Raw genomic sequence first — 23561 nt, forward strand, 5'->3', positions numbered from 1 at the left:
CGAACCGCAATACTCTGGTTTGCAGGCCCGCGCTCAATCCACTGAGCTACACCAGCGAGGGCCCTATTTGTACTTCTTAATTCCCTTACCTCTTTACCCATTCTCCCACACTCCCTCCCATCTTTTGTTTTTCAGGTTCAATTGTTGATAGATAGATAGATAGATATTTTGCCATTTTATGGTTCATAGTTTTGATTTTTTCTCAAGTAAGTCCTTTTAACATTTCATATAATAATGGTTTAGTGATGATGAACTCCTTTAATTTTTTCTTGTCTGGGAAGCTCTTTATCTGCCCTTCGATTCTAAATGATAGCTTTGCTGAGTACAGCAATCTTGGCTATAAGCCTCCACTTTTCATGACTTTGAATATTCCTTACCAATGCCTTCTAGACTGCAAAGTTTCTTTTGAGAAATCAGCTGACAGTCTTATGGGAACTCCCCTGTAGGTAACTGCTTTTCTCTTGCTGCTTTTAAGATTCTCTCTTTATCTTCAACCTGTGGCATTTTAATTATGATGTGGCTTGGAGTAGGACTCTTTGCATCCATTTTGTTTGGTACTCTCTGTGCTTCGTGGACTTGCAAGTCTATTTCCTTTGCCAAATTAGGGAATGTTCATTCATCATCTTTTTCAAATAGATTTCCAATTTATTGCTCTTACTGTTCTTCTGGTATTCCTATGATGCAAATGTTAAACCTCTTGAAGTTGTCCCAGAAGCTGCTTATACTATCCTTCTTTGGATTTTTTTTCCTTCTCATGCAGATTGTTTTTGCTCCCTTATGTTCCAAATCATTTATCTGACTTTTGGCTTCATCCACTCTACTGTTGTTTCCCTGTAAATTGTTCTTTATTTCATTTAGTGTGTCCTTTATTACTGACTGGATTTTTTTATGCTATTGAGGTCCTAACTAAGTTCTTGAGCATCATTATGACCAGTGTTTTGAACTCTGCATCTGATAGATTGCTTATCTCTATTTCAGTTAGCTCTTTTTCTGGAGTTTTGATCTGTTCTTTCATGTGGGCCATGGTTCTTTGTCTCCTTGTTTTGGCAGCCTCCCTGTCTTTGCTTCTGTGTATTAGAGCTGCTTTGACTTTTGTGTCTTGGTAGTGTGGCCTAACGTAGTAGGTGTCCTGTAGGGTCCAGTGGCACAGCCTCCCCTATCACCCAAGCTGGGTACTCAAAGTATACCCTTTATGTGAGCTAAGTACATCTGTCTCCTATAGTTGAGACTTGATTGCTGTTGGCAGGTCAATGGGAGAGAATTACCCAGGTCAGTCAGCTGAAAAGACTGGCTGTGACCACTGACCACTAACCTCTGCCCTCTGTGGAGGATCAACTGTTCAAGGGTAAGGTGGTGGTGCTACAAAGTGGTCTGTAGATGTCCAGGGGGTGGGTTGGCCCTGGGGTTTCTTAGGTGGTAAAGGCCAAGGTCAGCCCCCACCAGTATTTTGCCTGGGGCCACACTGCCTGAGCTATAAAGCAATATGAGGTGGTTGCTACTTGTGCTGGGCTTGGAGATTCCCAGGTGAAGCCAAGCTGTGAATATAGGCTGGTTGCTGCTAGTGCCAGACCTGGGACTCACAGAGGCCACCTGTTGCTTGTTTGAGAGGATTCAGTTGTGAAGCTTAAGCCATGACCAGCCATTCATATGGAAAAGAAGCTTGGGTGGGCCTATAAGCTTGGTGGGGCAGAATCTCTGGGGATCTCCGAGGCAGGTCAAACAGCAGGTCAGCTAGGTTGATGGAGTCTCAGATACAGCACCAGCCTGCTGGCTGTGTGCAGAGAGGGTTCAGAAAAGGGACAATGGTCTCTGTTCACCTTGTTGCCTGATACCTCAGTTTCTCCCTCTATGCCAGTGGTACCTTTCAAACTCCTACCTTGGTGCTGAAACTTGGAAGGAGTGAGTCTTTAAGAGGAACTGGTTGGGGCTTCAGCAACTTTATCCACTAACTCAATCCCCTCTGTTTTTTCCATCCAGAAGTTGTAGGGACTTTTGTTCTTGGCTCTGGAACCCTAGATTGCATGGCCTGGTGTGGGGCTGGGACTCCTTGCTCCCGAGATATCCCTCCCGAGTTTTTATCTACCACACATGGGTGAAGGACCAGCCTGTTCCTTGTCTGCATCCCTCCTACCAGTCTGGATGGACGCGGTCAATTCCATAGTTGTCAGACTTCCATTCAACTCGATTTCTGACAGTTCTGAGTGATGACTGTTCTATATTTTAGTTGTAATTTTGATGTGGTTGTGCAAAAAGGTGAACCATGTCTGCCTATACTGCCATCTCAACCAGAAGTCTTAGAAAACCACTTTAAAAAAATGCATGTGTTTTGGAGTAGAAGTTACAGTACCTTATTTTTTATATATATATTTTATTGATTATACCATTACAGTTGTTCTATTCCCCCCCTTCACAGTACCTTATTTTGATAGGGTTTTAGTAACAAAGAATAGAAATTCTACCACTCAGATACCTTAGAGCTCCAAAGTCTGTTTACTTTTGGTTTTGTAGAGAAATGCTTCTGTTATTATTCTTTAACAAACGTATTCCTAACAACCCTGCCTATGGTAATGTAATGCTCCTTTTTCAACAGGAAAAGACCAGGTACTGATTTATAACTCTACCAAGAAAGGTTTGTAAGCATTTGTGCAGATAGTAAGTTATCTCACAGTATCTCTATCTATAAGCTTTCAACACAACTTTAGAGAATTTACAAATATATTCAAAACAGATCCAATAGCTTAGGAAAGCAGAAATGTTCCCACTGAGGGCCAGATCCTCATTCCAGATAAATCTCAATATGTTGGATAGACACTTTTATCTTGGATCTGTTTTGTGGAGATTTCTGCCAGAAAATTAAGAAAGTTAAGCAGGAATTCACTGCTCTGTATGTCCAGATACAAACTAAAAAACTTTTTATAGAGAATCTTCTTACCTTTTTTCCACCTCTAAAAGAAAATTTTCACTGTTGCCCAACTGACTAAAATGCAGCTTGGCAGCTTTTCTCTCACTTTCTCGTACGGCTCGGTCATCTGGAGGCAAAAACCATGATCTGAGCATGTTTCTTTTTCAAAGTAGATAGTGGGGAGTCAGAAAATCATAATCACTGAGTAAAAACTAAAGACCAGTCTTTTGTTAGAGACAGGTCATAAAATAATACTATTATGTTGTCACTGGAGCAAGTAGTAACCCCGGGAGACTATATGGATACCATAGCAACAACTGCCTCATAGGTGTAACCAGGCCTGCAGTAGAGCTCACTTGGGCAGCAAACGACCTCAATGGCCTAATCTTAAAGCTGAAAGTTACACCATTTCTGAGAGACTTCTCTTAGTTTCCCTACAATGACCTTCTCAGGAACATGTGAAATCAAATTTTATATCAATAAAGATTTATTCAACAATAACATTATAAAGAAATAGACTAGCTAATTTGAAGGAATATTTATTGTTCCTTGCCAGTACAGCCCCAAAGAGTTATATTTATTTTCTACTGCTAATATAGTTACAAAGTTGAGGCATCTGGAAAAATAAATTTCAACCTGGAAACTTTTTGTTGGGGAGGAAATGGTGGTGAAACCATCAGCTGAAAAAACTAAAGCTGGAAGTAACTGATAAAATCATAGATTGTCATTCACTAAACAATAAAAGGACTTGTCATACATCCTGCCAACAAAAGAGTTACATAAATATTGACTAATAAACAAATATATCCTGCCAGTGTACACTTTGAGCCAACATTGAAAAATTAAGAGGCAGCTGGTTTAAAGTAAGATTCTGGGGCAAGTAACAGGGGAGGAGGGTCTCACCCAGTTTCTCCAGAGTTTGTAGTGTGTACACAGCAAAAAGCCTATAATCTGTATCTTTCCTGACAACAGGATTGAGTCTCAAATCTAATTCTTTGAGGAAGGGTAAAGGCTGCAGGCGGGACACCTCCACTAATGAAGGAATGTTGTTATAATATAAATTCAGGTCTTGGAGTGAACATAAATACTGGATGCCCTGCAAAGAAAAGACCACATTATGAAACTGCATGTTGATAAGGACTAGGAATCTCATAAATAAAGGTGGAAATATATTTTCCATTCATAAACATGTAACGCAAGTCATCAATGAGAAAAGCAGGGTTGCAACTCTCTTTTTCTGAGAATAAGAATACTACAGGGTTAATAATTCACAGATCTCATACATTGCCTCCTTTACAAAACCTAATATTTAAATAGCTGCAGTGAATTCTCTACTTCCGTTACTTCCTGATCACTCTCCCAACCCAGTCCTTCCCAGTGGCAGCCAGGCAGGTCCCTTTTGCCCTTCTCTCACTCTTGTCACAACCACACTCCTGACCTCAGAAACACCACAATTTATAGGAGGAAGGGAGGTGGGAAAAAGAGATGGTTCTGGGGGAGAAGGTCAATGGGCTATATGGGAAAATAAAACAATGCTATCTCCAGGTCTTCCCTCCTGGACCAGTCCAGAACCCCTCTCGTCCTTGTTTCCCCTTTCAGAGTCACCGCCACCATATAAGCAAGTTTTTCCTTCTTTAGTTCTCCTTCTGCAGCTTTAGAAATCCCACCCCTCCATTTATTTGGCAACAACAGAATCAGGACTGGGAAACTCAGAGGAAAAGCTACAATATTCTTCCTTTGCTGAAACCTATCACTGAAAATAACTGTTTAATGTTCATGTATTTGACTAGTTTGCTGCCTTTGTCCAACACTGAATTTTAGGATAATGCTTCAAAACATGTATATAATATGTATAATCAAATACTTTCAGTAATAAAAATGCTTACCATAAAAAGAACTGTCATTAAAAGTTATTTCAAAAAGTTAAAATTATTTTCTACCATGTATTTATAAAATAATGTTTTTATTCTTCTCCCACTTAAAATAGCCCTTTTCTCATTGCAGATAGTTTAGAAAACTCAAAGATACATACAAAACATTTACAGATAGAACCCTGTTTACACACTGATGCATTTCTTTACGGCTTTTTCAATTCCATTAATTTCTATATTGTGAAAGGGATGGTGGTTAGAATACTCACCAGTGCCCTTGGCCACACTCTCAGGGAAATACACCATTATGACTGTCTTTAAATGTGTCTAATGCCCCAGCTCAAGAAATCTTTTAATGCCTCTCAGTGTAAAAATCAAGGAAATGACTTCTCCTTCCACTTTTCCTAGTTGGCATGAATTCATATATTCCCCAAAGTTACACTAGAAATAATCATAAAACATATCTCCCCTGGGAAAACTAAGCAAAATGAGTCAGAATTAATAGAGATTAATATATGTAGATAAATCATAGATGAAAAAAATGTAGAAAACTAACACTGACTGTTTCCTATATGAAGCACTGTACCAGGAGTCTTATAAATGTTGTATGTGACTACATACGTTAATTTGGTCAATCTTCGCAACAGTTTTATATCCATTTTACAGAAGTGGAAAGAAAAAGAGTATAAAACAAATTATAGCATTGTTCACTTAATTATTTTAGCCTGAATAAGAGAAAAAAATACATGTGAAAAGAGAAGACCTAAGCAACTCTGAATTAATACTTTCTGAATCTGGTGGGCCCAATACAAATGGCCGCTACCAAATAATCTAAAGCCCTAGTTCAACTTGGAGTTCCTGCATTTTAGAGTCCTAGCTGGAAATTTGGACTTCCTCTTTTAGGGCCCTTAGTTTTAGACACTCACATTGGCTCTGGCTTGTATTGTTGAACAAGTATCCCCTAGGAAGTGCAAAATTGGCAGAATAATCCAGCAGATCATGAACTAATCCTACATAGCATCTCAAAGTTTTTCACCTTTAGTCTTGCAAAGAAGGGCTTTATCGAGACAGGTACACAGCTGGGCAAAATGGGAACATGTGGCAGAAACACCTCTGTGTGCGCATGCTTATGTCCATAGAGCTCTTTTTGTGTATTTAGTGTGTTTACTATTCTTCACACGCTGTTCAATTTCCTGCACTGCCCTTTGCTCCACCGTTCCCTGATCTGGAAATTTTTGTTTTCAAGGCCACCATTTCCTCCTCTTCCTTGAAAAAACTCACAGTTAACAACTTAGTCCAGTGTTTCTTCATGTGTGTTCCGCATATGAATGCCATCCCTGGTATATTTCCTGAGCCCACATCAGACCCACTAACTCAGAATCTCTCTTGGAGTAGGGACTAAGAATCTATACTTTTATAAGTGCTCCTCATAATTTTTTTCCACATATTAAAATGTGTACTATTGCTCTAGGTTGCGATAATTTAATGTAGTTTTTCCTAGTACAAAAGGAATTTTCCCAATATTTTATTTTATTTTTTTAAAAGATTTTATTTATTTATCTTTAGAGGGGAAGGGAAGGAGAGAGGGAGAGAAATATCAATGTATGGTTGCCTCTGGTGTGTCCCCTGCCGGGAACTGGCCTGCAACCCAGGCATGTGCCCTGACTGGGAATCGAACCTCGATCGTCTGGTTCACAGGCCCGTGCTCAATCCACTGAGACACACCAGCCAGGGCGAATTTTCCCAATATTTTATAAAAAATAAAACATTTCAAACATAGAACAAAGTTGAAAGAATTTTACAGTGAATAATAAAATTTAGTTTAGAAACATTTAAAAAGAAGATGCAATATTTCCCTAGCTGACATTATCTATCTCTTATTTCTTCCCTTTAAAAAATAAATAAGCCCTGGCCAGTGTGGCTCTGTTGGTTGGAGCATCGTCCCATAAAATGAGAGGCAACCAACTGATGTTCTCTTCCTCTCTCTCCCTTCTTTCCTCCTCTCTAAAATCAATAAGCATGTCCTTGGATGAGGGTTAAGTAAATAAATAAATAGGCTGAACTGGCTGATCAGTGAATGCAGAACTTACCTTCAGGCTAGTGATCAAATTTCTTGATAAATCTAAGGATCGGAGGTTTTTAAAATTTCTGAAGGCGTCACCAATGGAATGGATTTTTCCAGCATAAGATCCCTGCAATGAAAGAGACTCCACCAATTCTGAAAAGAGATCATCAGTAGATATATTACGCCCTCTGCTTGGATAAAGAGCAGTCAGTGAAAATAGGCCTTCCTTCCTTCCTCCCATATCTCACCTGTGAAAGGCCCGACATCCAAGGCTAATAAGATCAGATCTTTCTTTTAAAAGCAACAGTACAATTTAGAACAGTCATAAACACCTTGGTTTTACAAAACCCTTGGGTTTCCCTAATTACCCTGAAGGAGGTACTTAAAGTCTCCAAAAGTTCTCAAAACATAATTTTAAAAAAACCCCAAACTCCCACTGTTAATAGCCTTGTAGATAATACTCACAAATTTTTGCCAAGATATAAAATATATACCACAACGATGTCAACTGCAGAAAGGTTTTAGGAGAGTTGGAAAAATAAAAAGAAAAGAAAAGGGTCCATCAAAGAAAAGGTCCATCGCAGAAGAATAGAACTAGATGTCCCAAATAGCAGTATGTTGATACAATGGGAAATGTACTAGATCTGTGAACTTGTACAAGTCACTTAACTTCTTTTTTTTTTTTTGGTCACTTAACTTCTTTGTGCATTAGTTTACTCACCTGTTACATAAAAATAACAGTATTTAATTCATAAGGTGTTGTAGGATTAAATGAATATGTATACAAAACTTAGCACCAGACATATGGTGAGTGCTATGTATGTGTGTTAATTACTGTTATGCAGTCATTAAAAAGAATGAGATGTATTTATAGATGCTCATATGGAAAGATCTCCAAGACATATATTAAGTGAGGAAAGTGTGATTGTGTGTGTATAACTTCACTTTAAAGTGTGTATACGTGTACACATATACTTTAAAATATATATAAAGAATATATATAAAGTGTGTGTGTATATATGGAGAGTATATGGAGAGAGGGAGAGAGAAGGAGGGAGACAGATGTGTCAACTAGACTTCTAAGAGCACTGAAAAGAGGAGAACCTCAAAACTGTTAATAGGCACTCACGGGCAAGTCTGTGTGATGGGCCAAACTGAGAATACAATCAAAGCCGAAAGGAGGCAGGCCTGCAAACCAAAAGGCTGCCAGATCAAATCCTGGTCAGGTTACACGCTTCATTTGTTTTGTGTTGGGGTATGTGAGAGGCAACCATCTACGTTTCTCTCACACATCAGTGTTTCTCTTTCTCCCTCCCTTTCTGTCTCTTTAAAAATAAATAAAATATTTAAAATGAAAACTGAAAGGAGGTTCCAATTTGCAGGACTCAATTTGCAGGCGAGTGCCAGGGGACTGCATTGAAATAAGGTCTTAAGCTGCTGGAGCAGTCTAGGACCTATAAATTCTAGAAAGTAGTAAACTGAAGATCCATTTCAAGACACTACCCACACCAGAGAGGACTTAGTGGGAGCAGAATCAACGCGGAATAGGACAGAGAAACAGGTTCAAAGGAAAGAGAAAGAGCAAATATAAGTGTGGGAGGGAAGCAAAGATGGCAGATACTGGGGAGTACAAAGCCCTATTTTTTAGTATTTTGTGAACACAACAGAAAAGAAATCTCCAAAACTTTGAAACTAGAAAAGCTATTCTGACCCACCCTTCTCATCTGAAAGTATAGTAAAATTTACTGCACTTAAGCAAAAACCACAGAAAAGGATTACGGTCAAATTTTATATGAGGTTATTAAAAGAAAAAAGAGCATAACAACATCACTAAAGAATGACAGCACTCCAGAAAGTAATATCCACAAAACAAATGAAAATTGTAACTTAGTATTTCAAAGCAAGCTAAAAGACAGTGTAACAAAACATAACAGTTCTCAAAGTGTGGGTCCCTAGACCCCTGCAGGTGCCTGAGACAATGTACGGGGACCACAAAATCAAAACTACTTTAGACAATTATTTTCATAATTATAGCAAAGCACTGATTAGCTTTTTCACTGTGTTGACATTTGCAATTATGGAGAAAAAGCAAAACTACAGGGGCCTTAGGATGAATCAAGACAGTAGCACCAAACCTCATCTGTAAGATGGTCATTGTATTCTTCGCCACTGTATGCTTGCAGTTTTTAAGAAGCCAGTTACACTTGAGAATGCCCTTGAGAAAGCAGTAAAAATGGATAATTTTAATAAATCTTGATGCTTGAGCACATGTCTTTTTTACATTGTGTGACTAAATGGGAAGTATATATGAAGTACTTCTGTCTTATATTGATATGTGGTGGATGTCTTGAGGGAAAACACTTGTATGATTTTTGAGATGTCAGGCCACTTTTTAATGGGATACCATTTTAACTTGGAAAAAAACTGACATATTATGGTTATTCAGACCTGATATGTGGCAGAAATTTTCTTGGAAATAAACAAAGTGAGCCTGTCACTTCAGGAAAACAACTCATAGTAATTATTGTCGATCATAACATCTGAGCTTCCGAGCAGAAATTAGAATTTTGGAAAACTTGTATTTGCCACCATGAACTTGAGTTTCCTAACATTTAAAGACTTTTAAAAAAGATTTTACTCATTTATTTTTTAGAGAGAGAGGAAGAGAAGAATAAAAAGAGGAATAGAAACATTGAGGTATGAGAAGAACATCAGTGGGTTGCCTCTTGCTCGCCCCCAACAGTGAACCTGGCCGGCAACCTAGGCATGTGCCCTGACTGGAAATCAAACCAGTGACCTTCAGGTTTGGGTTGATGCCCAACCCACTGAGCTACACCAATCAGTGGTAAAGACTTTTTGAATGAGATTGGTGATTATATTAACAAACAGGATTTTTTAATGTTATATAATGAAACTTACCAATATTTAGAAGATTTACATATCTCAGACAGTTAATATTTATCAAATGACTAAGGCATGATGTTACAAAATCATGTATGCATAAAAGATCCACTTAAATGCAAGATATACCAATGGGTTTTAATGTAATAGAGTGCAAAAAAAATACACTGTCATGGTTTTAGATTCCACATATGACTCAACTTTGAGAAATTACCATTTGTCCATTTTTAATGTCACATCAAATAAGAATAACCACAATTCTCTGAAAAAGGTATTAAAATATTCCTTCCTTTTCCAACAACATATTTGTGTAAGGTGGGGTTTATAAAAATATATTTCAACCAAAACAACATATCATAACAGATTTAATACAGAAGCATATATGGGAATCTGGCTGTCTTCAATTAAGACATTAAAAAAATTGTAAGAATATAAAATAGGCAGAGTATCGCGGTTCGATTCCCAGTCAGGGCACATGCCTGGGTTGCAGGCCAGTTCCCATCAGGGGACACACGAGAGGCAACCATACATTGATATTTCTCTCCCTCTCTCCTTCTCTTCCCCTCTAAAGATAAATAAATAAAATCTTAAAAAAAAAGAATATAAAACAGGAATATAAAACTTCCTCCTTTCACTGTTTTTTTTATTTTGGAAAATATAGTTGTTTTTCAAAAATATTATTTATGTTAACATATAATGGGTATGTTAGTGTTATATTTTAATCAGTTAATAAATATTTTAAATTTTTGTCAGTTTTCTAGTAGGGTAAATATTGGTGATATGGACTACATTAATAAAGGCTCTCTGAACTCCTTAATAATTTTTAAGAACATAAAGGTATCCCAAGACAAAAAGTTCAGTGCTGAAAAATGTAAATTAGAAGAATTCAGAAAATTATTGGAAAAAAGGAAGATTTAAAAATAGTAAAGACAGAACATAAGAAATAATAAAAATAAAATTAAAAGGTAACTTCAGAAATGAGTACCAGAACAAAAAACAAGAGAGAGAGAGAGAGAGAACAATTCTACTTCCAGTATACCTCCAAAAGAATTAAAAACAGGGAATCTAACAGATATTTGTCCACTCATCTTCAGAGGAACATAACAATAGCCAAAGGGTGGAGATGTCTATTATGAATGAATGGACAAGCAAAATGTAGTCGCAGTTAAATTTTATTCAGCCTTCAAACAGAAGAAAATTCTGATACATGCTACAACATGGATGAGCCTTTAAAACATTATGCTAAGTGGAATAAGTGAGGCACAGCAAAAGTAAAAATATTACTGGCTGATGTGGCTCAGTGAATTGAATGCCAGCCTGTGAAACTAAAGGGTCACTGGTTTGATTGCCAATCAGTGCACAAGCCGAGGTTGCAGGAGGGCCCCAGTAGGGGGCGTATGAGAGGCAACCACACATCTATGCTCTCCGTTTTTTCTCCATCCCTTCCCCTCTGTCTAAAAATAAATTTAGCACTGGCTAGTGTAGCTCAGTGGATTGAGTGCCAGCTGCAAACCAAGGGGTCACCAGTTTGATTCCCAGTCAGGGTACATGCCTGAAGTGTGGGCCAGGTCCCCAGTAGGGGTCACACCAGGCAATTACACATTGATGTCTCTCTCCCTCTCTTTCTCCTTCCCTTCTCCTCTCTCTAAAAATGAATAAATAAAATCGTTAAAAAAATAAACTAATTAATTAATTTAAAAATTAAATAGTAAAAATGCTGTCTGATTCCACTCACATCAGGTATCTAGAATAGTCAAATTCATAGAGACAGAAAATAGAAAGGGGGTTGTCAGGGGCCAAGGGTAGGTGGGAACAGTGAGTTATTTTTTAAAGGGTACAAAGTTTTGATTTGAGAAGATGAAGTTCTAGATATGAATGGCAGTGGTGGTTGTACATCATTGTGAATGCATTTATTTATTTATTTACTTATTATATTTTATTGATTATACCATTACAGTTGTTCTATTCCCCCCCCTTCATTCCCCCCACCTGCACACTCCCTCCCCCACCATTCTCCCCCCCTTAGTTTATAACCACGTGTCTCAAGTTCTTTAGATTCTATATTTCCCCTACTATTCTTGCCCTCCCCCCTATCTGTTTTCTACCTACTCTCTATGCTATTTTCTGTACCTTCTCCCCCCTTCTCCTCCTCCCACTCTCCTGTTGCTAACCCTCCATGTGTTCTTCATTTCTATGGTTCCACTCCTGATCTAGCTGTCCTCTTGGTTTGCTTTTGTTTTAGGTGTGGTTGTTAATAACTGTGAGTTTGCTGTCCTTTCACTGTTCATATTTTTCATCTTCTTTTTCTTAGATAAGTCCCTTTAGCATTTCCTATAATAAGGGCTTGGTGATGATGAACTCCTTGAACTTGACCTTATCTGAGAAGCACTTTATCTGTCCTTCCATTCTAAATGAAAGCTTTGCTGGATAAAGCAATCTTGGATGTAGGTCTTTGGATTTCATGACTTGGAATACCTCTTTCCAGCCCCTTCTTGCCTGTAAGGTTTCTTTTGAGAAATCTGCTGACAGTCTGATGGGTACTACTTTGTAGGTGACTGTCCCCTTATCTCTTGCTGCTTCTAGGATTCTCTCCTTCATTTTCATCTTGGCTAATGTAATGATGATGTGCCTTGGTGTATTCCTTCTTGGGTCCAACTTCTTTGGGACTCTCTGAGCTTCCTGGATTTCCTGGAAGTCTATTTCCTTCGCCAGACTGGGGAAGTTCTCCTTTATTATTTGTACAAATAAGTTTCCACTTGTGGCTGTTCCTATTCCCCTTCTGGTACCCCTATAATTCGGATGTTGGAACATTGAAAGATGTCCTGGAGGTTCCTAAGCCTCTCCTCATTTTTTTGAATTCTCATTTCTTCATTCTTTTCTGGTTGGATGTTTTGTTCTTCCTTCTGGTCCATTCCATTGATTTGAGTCCCAGTTTCCTTTCCATCACTATTGGTTTCCTGTGCATTTCCCTTCATTTCAATTAGTTTAGCCTTCATATGTTCCTCTAATTTGTGACTATAATCAACCAGTTCTGTGAGCATCCTGATGACCAGTATTTTGAACTGTACATCTGAGAGGCTGGCTATTTCTTGGTCACTTAGAGTTATCGGCTCTGGGGCTTTGAGTTCTTCTTGAGCCACCTTTTGGACTGTTCGTGCCTGTTACGTATCAGAGCCCTAGGTGTTCACCAGAGCAGGGCAACTCAGTCCCTGGGTTGGGACGCTGTATGTGGGGGTGGGGCCAAAGAGAAGCAATGGCGGTCCCGACTGCCGCCTCCCGCTGCCGCCACTGTCACCGGGGCCCTTGCGTTTCGTCCCACTGCACGCGAATGTGCCACCGCAGTCAGCCCTCCACCACTGGGTTTGCCCGCTGGGTCCTGCGCGGTCTGTCTCACTGTGCGCGAATGTGTGACTGCGGTCAGTCTGCCCTGCACCCTGACTGAGTCCGCACTGCCTGTGTGCCTGGGTCGAGGGATCTTTCCTGCCTGACCTTGCTCCGCTGCTGTCTCCGCCCCTCTTACCGACCCGGTTGAAGGGTTCGTTGTTGTCAGACTTCCATATAGTTCAATTTTCTGTTTTTTGGCTGTGTCTTTGTTCTCCAAACCTTTGTTGTATTCAAACTTGGTTGTGGGAAAAGGCACAGTGTTTCCACCTATGCCTCCATCTTGGCGGAAGTCCTGTGAATGCATTTAATGCTACTTAACCGAGCACTTAAAATGCTTAAAATGGTAAGTTTTATGTTATAGATATTTTACTATAATTTTTAAAAATGGAGAATGTCTCTTAGATATAAGTTATAGGTATAACTATAAAGCTTTAAAAATATAAGACAGGAGGAAATCTAGGTGACCTTGGTTTTGGCAATAAGTTTTTAATACAACACTAAATACATATTTAAGATGAAAAAGAAATGGAGTATAGTCATGCAACGGAATACTACTCAGGACTCTGAAAGAATATCCAAACCTTAAAAAAAGTCAGGCACAAAAGACTATATACTATATGATTTGTGTTATATGAAATTCAAGAATAGGCAAACAATCTATGGTGGTAGAAATCAGGACATTAATTGACTGTAGGGATGATGGATTGACTGGAAAAAACAGGAGAGAACTTTCTGGGATGATGAACATATCTGGATCTCAGGTGCGGTATCCAAAATATACAAAGAACTCTTAAGATTCAACAATAAGACAACAACCCTACTTAAAAATGGGGAAAAGGCCCAAACAGACAACTCACGGAAGAAGATATACATGGAAAAGAAAGAAAGAAAGAAAGAAAGAAAGAAAGAAAAGATGCTCAGTATAAGTCAGTAGGAAATTGCAAATTAAAACAATGAGATATTACTACATTTATTTGAATGACCAAAATCCAAAACACGAACAATGCCAGATGTTGGTGAGGATGTGGGTATTTCAGTCAGACTGAGCTTCTGTAAAAAAATACTGCAGACTGAGTGACTTACAAACAGCAAACATTTATTTCTCCCAGTTCTGGAGGCTGAAAGTCCAAGATCAGGGTACTAGCACAGTCAGATTCTGGTGAAAGCCCTCTGCCAGCTGCATACCACCTGCTTATCGATGTGTCCTCCCATGACAGAAGAGGGCAAGGCAGCTTTCTTTCTGGCCTCTTTTTTTAAAAGTCATTAATCTCTTTTATTTTTAAAAAGATTTCAATTATTTATTTTTAGAGAGAGGGGGAAGGAAAGAGAAAGAGGAGGAGAGAAACATCGATGTGAGACAGAAACATCGATCAGCTGCCTCTCGTACATGACTTGACGGGGACCAAACCTGCAACCCCAGCACAAGCACTGACCAAGAATCAAACCAGCAACCTTTTACTTTGCAGGATGATCTCCAACCAGCTGAGCCACTCCACTTAGAGCCATTCATCTCTTTTATGGGGATTCTGCTCTCATGACTTAAACACCTCCCAAAGGCCCCCCTTCTTAATACCATCACACTGGGATTAGGGTTTTAACATATGAATTGGGAGTCAGATACTCAGACCACAGGGTTGGGCAACAGAAACTCTCATTTGTTTTGGTGGGAATGCAAAGATGTAGCCACTTTAGAAGGTAGCTTGGCAGTTTCTCTCTCACAAAGGAAAACACAGCTTGCCATACGATTTGGTAATCACACTCCTTGGTATTTTCAATCAAATAAGTTGAAACTTCATGTCCAAGCAGAAACCTGTACTACAATGTTTATAGCAGTTTTATTCATAATTGTCAAAACTTAGGTGGAACCAAGATGTCCTTGATAAAATTAACTGGATAAACAAACTATGAATCCACAGTGTATTATTACAAAAAGAAATGAGTTATCAAGCAATGGAAAGACATAGAAGGATCTTAAACACATATTTTTAAGTGAAAGAAGCCAACCTGAAAAGGTTGTATACTCTGTAATTCCAACTGGATGACATTCTAGAAAAGGGAACAGTTAAAGGGTCAGTGGCTGCCAGGGGTTCAGTGGGAGGGAGGAATAAATAGGTGGAGCACAGGGGGGTTTTAGGGCAGTGCAGCTATTCTGTTTGACACTGTAATGGTGGGCACAGGACACTGTATATTTATCGAAACTCGCAGAACTGTATAACACAAAGAGTGAACCCGAATGTGAACTACAGACTTGAGTTAATATTAATATTGGTTCATCAATCATAAATATACCACACTAATGCAAGATATAAATAATAGGGAAAACTGTGTGGGGGGAAGGTGTGAGGGAGGAAGAACATATGAAACTCTGTACTTTCTGCTCAGTTTTTCTGTAAACTTAACATTGCATTTAAAAATATAGTCTGTTAATTTAAAAAGAGAAAGTACCCATACATGCTAAAATATGGATGAATCTCAAAAATATCATGTTATGTGAAAGAAGCTAGACACAAAAGGCCATATGTGGTACAATTCCATATATAAGAAATAACCAAGAAGGCAAATCCATAGAGACAGAAAGCAGATTAGTGGTTGCTAGGGGCTGAGAGGAGCTGGAAATGAGTGACTGCCTAAGGGGTATGGGGTTTCTTTGGGGCTGATAAAAATGTTCTGGAACTAGATAGTGGTGATGGTTACACAGTGTACTAAATGACACTGAATTGTATACGTTAAATGTTATAATATGTAAACTATATAAAAAATACAAACAAAAATTTCCTGACTCAGAGGGCAGTATATTGGTAGTTCTTTCTATAGTATACAATAATCTAATACCCTGAAAGTCTGTTACCATGGGACAGTGGCTAAGTTCAATCATGATTTCCATCAGTGCCTTACAGCACTTCTCATGCCTTTCACTGAAGTCTATTTTGAAGAACAGACATTTAACATTTTTAAGGGAACCATAATTCAGTCAAGATGGAGGTGTAGGTAAATAAACATGGCTCGCCTCCTCAACTATACCTCATCAAAATTACAACTAAACTATGGAACAACCATCAGTCAGAATCACCAGAAATTGAGTTGAATGGGAGTCCAACATCTATGGAATAAAGAAATCACTTCCATCCAGACTGGTAGTAGGGGCAGAGATGCAAAGACACTGAACAGGCTGGTCCCACATCCATGTGTGGTGAATAAAAATTCAGGAGAGATATCTTAGGATCGAGAGGTCCCAGACCCACACCAGGGCCTCCAGACCAGGTTTCCAGTGACAGGAAGATAAGTCCCCATAACTTCAGGCTACAAAAACCAGTGGGGATTGAGTTGGTGGAAGAAACTTCTGAGTCTCAAGCAGTTCTTCTTAAAGACAGACTCATACTCTGAGCTCTAGCACCAGAGTGGGAGCATGAAGGGCACCAGTGACATACAGGAAGGAACTGAAGTGCCTGACATCAGGTGAGAGCTGGGGAACAGCTTTCTCCTAGACAGGAAGGTGGGCAAAGACCATTGTTCCTTTTCTGAGCCCTCCACCCAATGAGCTGCAGAGCCAGCAGGCAGGTGACACATCTGAGACTCTATCAGCTTGGCAAACAGTGTTTACCCTGCCCTGGAAATCTCCTGAGGCTCCACCTCACTCAATTTACAGCCCAAACAAGCTGTTAAGAGTGGCTTTTCTATATGAATGGCTGGACTTGGCTCATGTTTCACACTTCCTAAGTTCTCTCAAACAAGCAACAGCCAATCTCAGTGAGCCCCCAGTCCCCGTACCTCTTTCCAAGTGGCCCCAAGCCCAGCACTAGCAGCAGCCAGCCTAGATTCACAGCTTGGCTTCACCTGGGAATCTCCAAGCCCAGCATAAGTAGCAGCCATTTGTAGATTGCTTTATAGCTCAGGCAGCGTGGCCTCAGGCAAAACACAGGTGGGCTGGCCTTGGCTTCCACCACCCAAGAAACCCCAGAGCCTGTGCACCCAGTGGACAGCTATAGACACTTTGGAGCACCACCACCCTACCCCTGCACAGCTGATCCTCCACAGAGGGCAGAGGTTGGTGGCCAGTGGTCAGAGCCAGTCCTCGAAGCTGACTGACCTAGGCAAATCCCTCCCATTGACCTGCCAGCAGCAATCAAGACTCAACTATAAGAGACAGGTGTACTAAGCCCACACAGAGGGTGCCAAACAAGTACCCAGTTTGGGTGAAAGGGGAGGCTGTGCCACTGGATCCTACGAGACACTTATTACATTAGGCCACACTACCAAGACATGGAGTCAAAGCAGCTCTACCAAAAACACAGAAACAAACACAGGCTGCCAAAATGAGGAGACAAAGAAACATGACCCAAATGGAAGAACAGATAAATACTCCAGAAAAGGAGCTTAATGAAATGAAGATAAGCAATCTACCAAATGCAAAGTTCAAAACGCTGATCATAAGGATGCCTAAGAACTTAGTGAGGACCTCAACAGCATAAAAAAGATCCAGTCAGAAATGAAGTATACACTAATTGAAATAAAGAACAATTTACAGGGAAACAACAGTAGAGTGGATGAAGCCAAGAATCAAATCAATGATTTGGAACAAAAGGTAACAGAAAACAACCAATCAGAACAACAAGAAAGAAAAAGAATTTAAAAAATGAGAATAGAGTAAGGAGCCCCTGGGACAACTTCAAGCATTACATTGGGGTGCCAGAAGGAGAACAGAAAGAGCAAGAAATTGGAAGTCCATTTGAAAAAGATAATGAAGCCCTGGCTGGTGTAGCTCAGTGGATTGAGCGTGGGCCTGTGAACCACACGATCGCGGTTCGATTCCCAGTCAGGGCACATGCCTGGGTTGCAGGCCAGTTCCCAGCAGGGGACTCACGAGAGGCAACCATACATTGATATTTCTCTCCTTCTCTCCTTCCTTTCCCCTCTAAAGATAAATAAATAAAATCTTTAAAAAAGAAAGAAAGAAAAAGATAATGAAAGAAAACTTCCCTAATTTGGCAAAGGAAATAGACAAGCAAGTCCAGGAGGCACAGAGTCCCAAACAATGCAAAGAGGCCCATTCCAAGACACATTATAGTTAAAATGTCACAGGTTGAAGATAAAGAGAGAACCTTAAAAGCAGCAAGAGAAAAGCAGTTAGTTACCTACAGGGGAGTTCCCATAAGGCTGTCAGCTAATTTCTCAAAATAAACTTTGCAGGCTGGAAGGTGTTGGTAAGAAATATTCAAAGTCATGAAAAGTGAGAACCTACAGCCAAAATTGCTGTACCCAGCAAAGCTATCATTTAGAATCAAAGGGCAGATAAAGGGCTTCCCAACAGACAAGAAAAAAACTAAAGGAGTTAATCATCACCAAACCATGATTATATGAAATGTTAAAGGGACTTGAGAAGAATAAGATCAAAACTATGAATAATAAAGTGGCAATAAATACATATCTATCAACAATTGAATCTAAAAAACAACTAAGTAAACAAGAACAGAGACAGAATCATGAATATGGAGAGCATTTTGATAGTAGCCAGATGAGAGGCAGTTTTGGGGGGAATGGGTTAAGAGGTGAAGATTAAGAAGTACAAATAGGTAGTTACAGAATAGCCATGGGGATGTAAAGTACAGTAGAAGAAATGGAGTAGCCGAAGAACCAATGGGCATGAACAAAGGTGTGGGGATTTCCTGAGAGAGTGGGGGTGTGCTGGGTGGAGGGGGACAAAGGCAGAAAAACTGGGACAACTATAATACCATAATCAATAAAATACAATTAAAAATAAATATAGGGAACCATAATTATCTTTCAAATGGTAAAGTGTCACAGAGACAGACATTCTTTTATAATTCATATGTGTAGGTCTTAAAAGGTTATGCATTATTTGGTTTCAATGTTGATAAAGAGTGAAGATAAATAGATCAGGGATCAAATCAAACATTGCACATCACCCATGCCAAGAACACAGAATCATCTTCCAATTTTAATATATGGGCTACATATATTAAATAGGCAAAATCATGTTTTATTCATGAAACAACAAATCAAGTAATCTTTCTATAGAAACCATTTATAGCTCACTTGGAAACTGAATTCATAATCAAATAAATATTTTAATGTGATGATGAAAGAGTTTCAATAAATAAAACAAAAAATGTCTTAGAAGTCAAGTTCAGCACCAATTATGAAAATAACTGCAGAGGATTGGAACACACCAAAAACATTTAATTCCATGAGTTTATAATAACTCTCATTGATCATCTTTGGAGGATCCTAAGAAAACAACTCACTCAACTCATTTTTTCAAAAATTGGTAAATAAGGTGAAATAAATAAAATATTCTGCCTTTCCTATATAAACTGTACCCCAGCGTAGCCAAATAGTTGGTGCGAGGAAATTTCTTTTTATATAAGTATTACAGCTAATAAACATCAAATTAGAAAATTATCATTTTGCAATTCTTATTATATTAATGGACCCTAGGCAATCATATTCAATGGCTGATAATGTCACAAAAAGAGCACCAGATATTGTATAGTTCCTGATGGAAGTATATACCATCATCTATGAAGTAGTCTTGCAAAAAGAATCGAACCTGAATTTGATCAAGCTACTAATTAATCCAGCTACTGATTAATCTAGCTACTGATTAATTGGGAATACAAAAAACAAGGTAGACACCATACACAAGAATAAACTCAAAATGGATTAAAGACTTAATGCTAGACTCAAAACCAGTTAGACTCAAATGGATTAAAGACTTAATGTTAGACTCAAATCCTAGAAGAAATGTAGGCAGTAAAATATCAGACACTTCTCGTAGCAATATTTTTTCTGATATCTTGCCTTGGGCAAGGGAAACAAAAGTAAGAATAAACAAATGGAAGTACATCAAACTAAAAAGTGTCTATGGCCCTGGCTGGGTAGCTTAGCTGGTTAGAGCATTGTACTGATAGGCCAAGGTTGTGAGTTAGATCCCCCATCAGAGCACATACAAGAATCAACCAATGAATGTATAAATAAGTGGAACAACAAAATCAACATTTCACCTCTCTCTGTCTCTCTCTCCCCCTTCCTCTCTCTAAAATCAATAGCTAAATTTTAGAAAATAAAAAAAATTTGCACAGCAAAGGAAACCATCAACAAAATCAAAAGACAGTGCACTGAATGGGAGAATATATTCACCAATGATACATCCGATAAGGGGTTAATATCCAAAATTCATAAAGAGCTTATAAAACTCAACACCAAAAAAAAATCCAATTTAAAAATGGGCAAAGCACCTGAATAGACACTTTTCCAAAGAGACATATAGATGATAGCCAACAGATACATGAAGAGATGCTCAATGTTACTAATCATCAGAGAAATGCAAATTAAAACCACAATGAGATATCACCTCACATTTGTCAGAATGGTTATCATCAATAAATCAACAAGCATTGGTGTTGATGGGGATGTGGAAAAAGGGAACCGTTGTGCACTGTTGGTGGGAATACACATTGGTGCAGTTACTGTGGAAAACAGTATGGAGTTACATCAAAAATTAAAAACAGAACTGCCTTATAACCCAGTGATTCCACTTCTGGGAATATATCCAAAGAAACCCAGAACACTAATTCGAAAGACTATATCCACCCCAGCATTACTTACAATAGCCAAGATTTGGAAGCAGCTCAAGTATCTGTGACTAGACGAGTGGAAAGACAAAGCTGTAGTATATTTATGCAATGCAATACTACTTGGTCATAAAAAGAAGGTAATCTTACTCTTTGCAACATCATTGATGGACCTGGAGAACATCATGCTAAGTGAAATAAACCAGTCAGAGAGACAAGTACCATATGATTTCACTTACATGTGGACCAACAAAATAGAAATAGACTCATAGATAAAGAGCAGACTGATAGTTCTCAGAGGGGAGGAGTGTTGCAGGACTGAGTGAAAAGAGTGAAGGGATTAAGCGAAATAAATAAATAAATAACTGAACAACTCATAGACACAGACGATAGTATGGTAATTACCAGAGGCAAAGGGAGTAGGGGATGGTAGAAGAGGGTATAGGGGGGATAAGTGGTAGTGATGGAAGGAGACTTGACCTGGGGTGGTGAACACACAATACAATATACAGATGATATATTATAGAACTGCACACCTGAAACTTACATAATAACATTTTATTAACCAATGTTGCCCCAATACATTCAATAAAAAAAATTTAAAAAGAGCCCTGGCTGGTGTAGTTCAGTGGATTGAGCGTGGGCCTATGAACCAGAGGATGGTGGTTCGAGTCCCTGTCAGGCCACATGCCTGGGTTGCAGGCCAGCAGGGGGCGCATGAGAGGCAACCATACATTGATATTTCTCTCCCTCTCTCCTTTCCTTCTCCTCTAAAGATAAATAAATAAATAATCTTAAAAAAGAAAAAAAAAACAAAATAGGAAAATGTTAATTATCTTAGAAATATCATAAGAAAAATCAGGATTATAAGAAATGATTTGAAACAAGTCACCTAGTTTCTTCAAATACAATAGAAAATGCAAGGGAAAAAGAGGGGGACCCTATAGATCAAATATTATGTAAGACAAAAGTCAATTCTAATAGACCTTATACAAATTCTGATTTCAAAACAAAAATTGTAGGAACTGAAGAAATGAGAATACTGGTTGATATGTGATGATACTAAGAAATTACTGTTCAATATGTTTTTAGGTTTTATATGTGATTTTTAAAAAAGTTTTTATCTTTTGAAGATACATACTAAATATTTATGGGTTAAATCACATATGTGAGCTTTGCTTCAAAATAAATAGTGCAGAGGGTTGAGGGTGGGTAGAGGATAGGTGAGGTCTAATGAAAGACTGGCCATAAATTAATGACAACTGTTTAGGTAGGGTGATGGGAGTTCATTATTCTTTTGTCTCTACTCTTGCATATATTTGTGAATTGCCATAATAAAACAAGTGCTACATACTTACATATGTAAAGAATATTTCTCAAAGCTATACAAGATATTGGTAACGGTGATTGCCTTTAGGAAGAACTGGGTCAGTGCCAGGGGGGAAAGGGTCAAGACTTACTTTTACTGTGCAATTATTATAGTACTCATATAGTAATTTAATAAAATTATTTTAAAAAGCAAAAAATATATATAAGTACATATTTTTCCTGCCAAATAATTATCATCAGCTTACAAATATGGTCATATATATAGACTCTTTAAAACCTTGTTCTTGATCTCACATCATATCCTCCAGCTACCATTCCATTTCTGTATTCTCCTTATAACCAAATTTCTCAGCAAAGTTTCTTACCTCACATATCTCTTCTCCCTCACTATCTCTTCTCCCTTTTTGTCCTACTCCAGTTTGGCTTCTCTCCTCCCCTCTCTCCCCAAACACTCCTAGTCAAAGTCCCCAGTGAGCTCCATATTACAAATCTAACAGACACTTCTCTACATTTAACTTGCTCAGCTTGTTAATAGCATTTGGCACAGATGACCATTACTTCCCTGATACACTACCCACTTGTAAATTCCAAGACACCACACACCTCCTCCTCTATTTAACCTGTAAACATTGGAACACTCCAAGGCTGACTCTTAAGCCTCTTACATTCTCCATCCGCATTCTCTAGTTAGGCAAGTTTATCTGTTCCCGAGGCTTTAAATATCACCTGTTTGCTAATGTCTCCAAAATGTGTATCTTTAACCCTGACCTCTCCTCTGAGACCCAAACTTATATATCTAACTGCTGAAAAAAAAATCTCACACTTGAATGTCTAACAGATATCTTAACATGCTCTCAACAGCTCTCTCAATTCCCTTTCCCCAAACCTGTCTTTCTCAGTCTCCACTCTCTCTTGCCTTCAATAAATACCACAACTATCCACCAGCAATATCTTAAGACTAAATGTTATCTTTGAATTTCCCTGTTCCTTAATCTCCCATTTTCAATTTCTTTGTAATTCCCATCCTGTCTGCCCACAAAATACACCTTGACTCCTCCATCCAGTGCAGTCAGCTGTTTGTTATCTCTTTTCTGGACTACTGTAATAGGCTTCTAATGAATAAGAGTAATAATTTTTAAATGACTATTAGATCAGGTCACACCCCTGACTAAAAATGCTTTCGTGGAAATTGACAAGCTGATTCTAAAATTGTCAGAAGAAAATAAAGGGCCAAGAATAGCTCAGACAATTTTGAAGGATGAAGAGGAGATAAATGGGGAAAGGTAAGGAGAGGTACACTGATGACTTTACCGGTTATCAAAACTTACTGTTGGATACCACTAACAAATATACAAATTCTGGGGAAACTGGCTATCAGCATTAAATGATACAATTATATGATATTATACATCACATATAAAAATAAACTCAACATAGATTAGACTTAATGTGAAAAACAAAGCTGCATAATTTTTAGAAAAAATGTATGGGAGCCTATTACATCAGTATTGTTGGAA

The 23561-nt window shown here is 38.5% G+C and overlaps 1 protein-coding gene across 1 annotated transcript in view; it reads right to left on the reverse strand.

Annotated features, from left to right (window-relative positions):
* The window catches only part of LRRC36 (leucine rich repeat containing 36), a 60930-nt gene that overhangs the window by 35824 nt on the left and 1545 nt on the right, over positions 1–23561 (reverse strand). Inside the window, exons 2-4 of the mRNA XM_037041509.1 lie at positions 6864–6991; positions 3806–3998; positions 2933–3029 (exon numbers count right to left, since the gene is read on the reverse strand). Of these exons, the coding sequence (XP_036897404.1) occupies positions 2933–3029; positions 3806–3998; positions 6864–6991 (418 nt within the window). The remainder of the gene's footprint in view (positions 1–2932; positions 3030–3805; positions 3999–6863; positions 6992–23561) is intronic.

Source organism: Sturnira hondurensis, unplaced genomic scaffold (assembly GCF_014824575.4).
Source record: "Sturnira hondurensis isolate 20B ecotype Veracruz unplaced genomic scaffold, ASM1482457v3 Scaffold0003090, whole genome shotgun sequence".
Lineage (NCBI taxonomy): Eukaryota > Metazoa > Chordata > Mammalia > Chiroptera > Phyllostomidae > Sturnira > Sturnira hondurensis.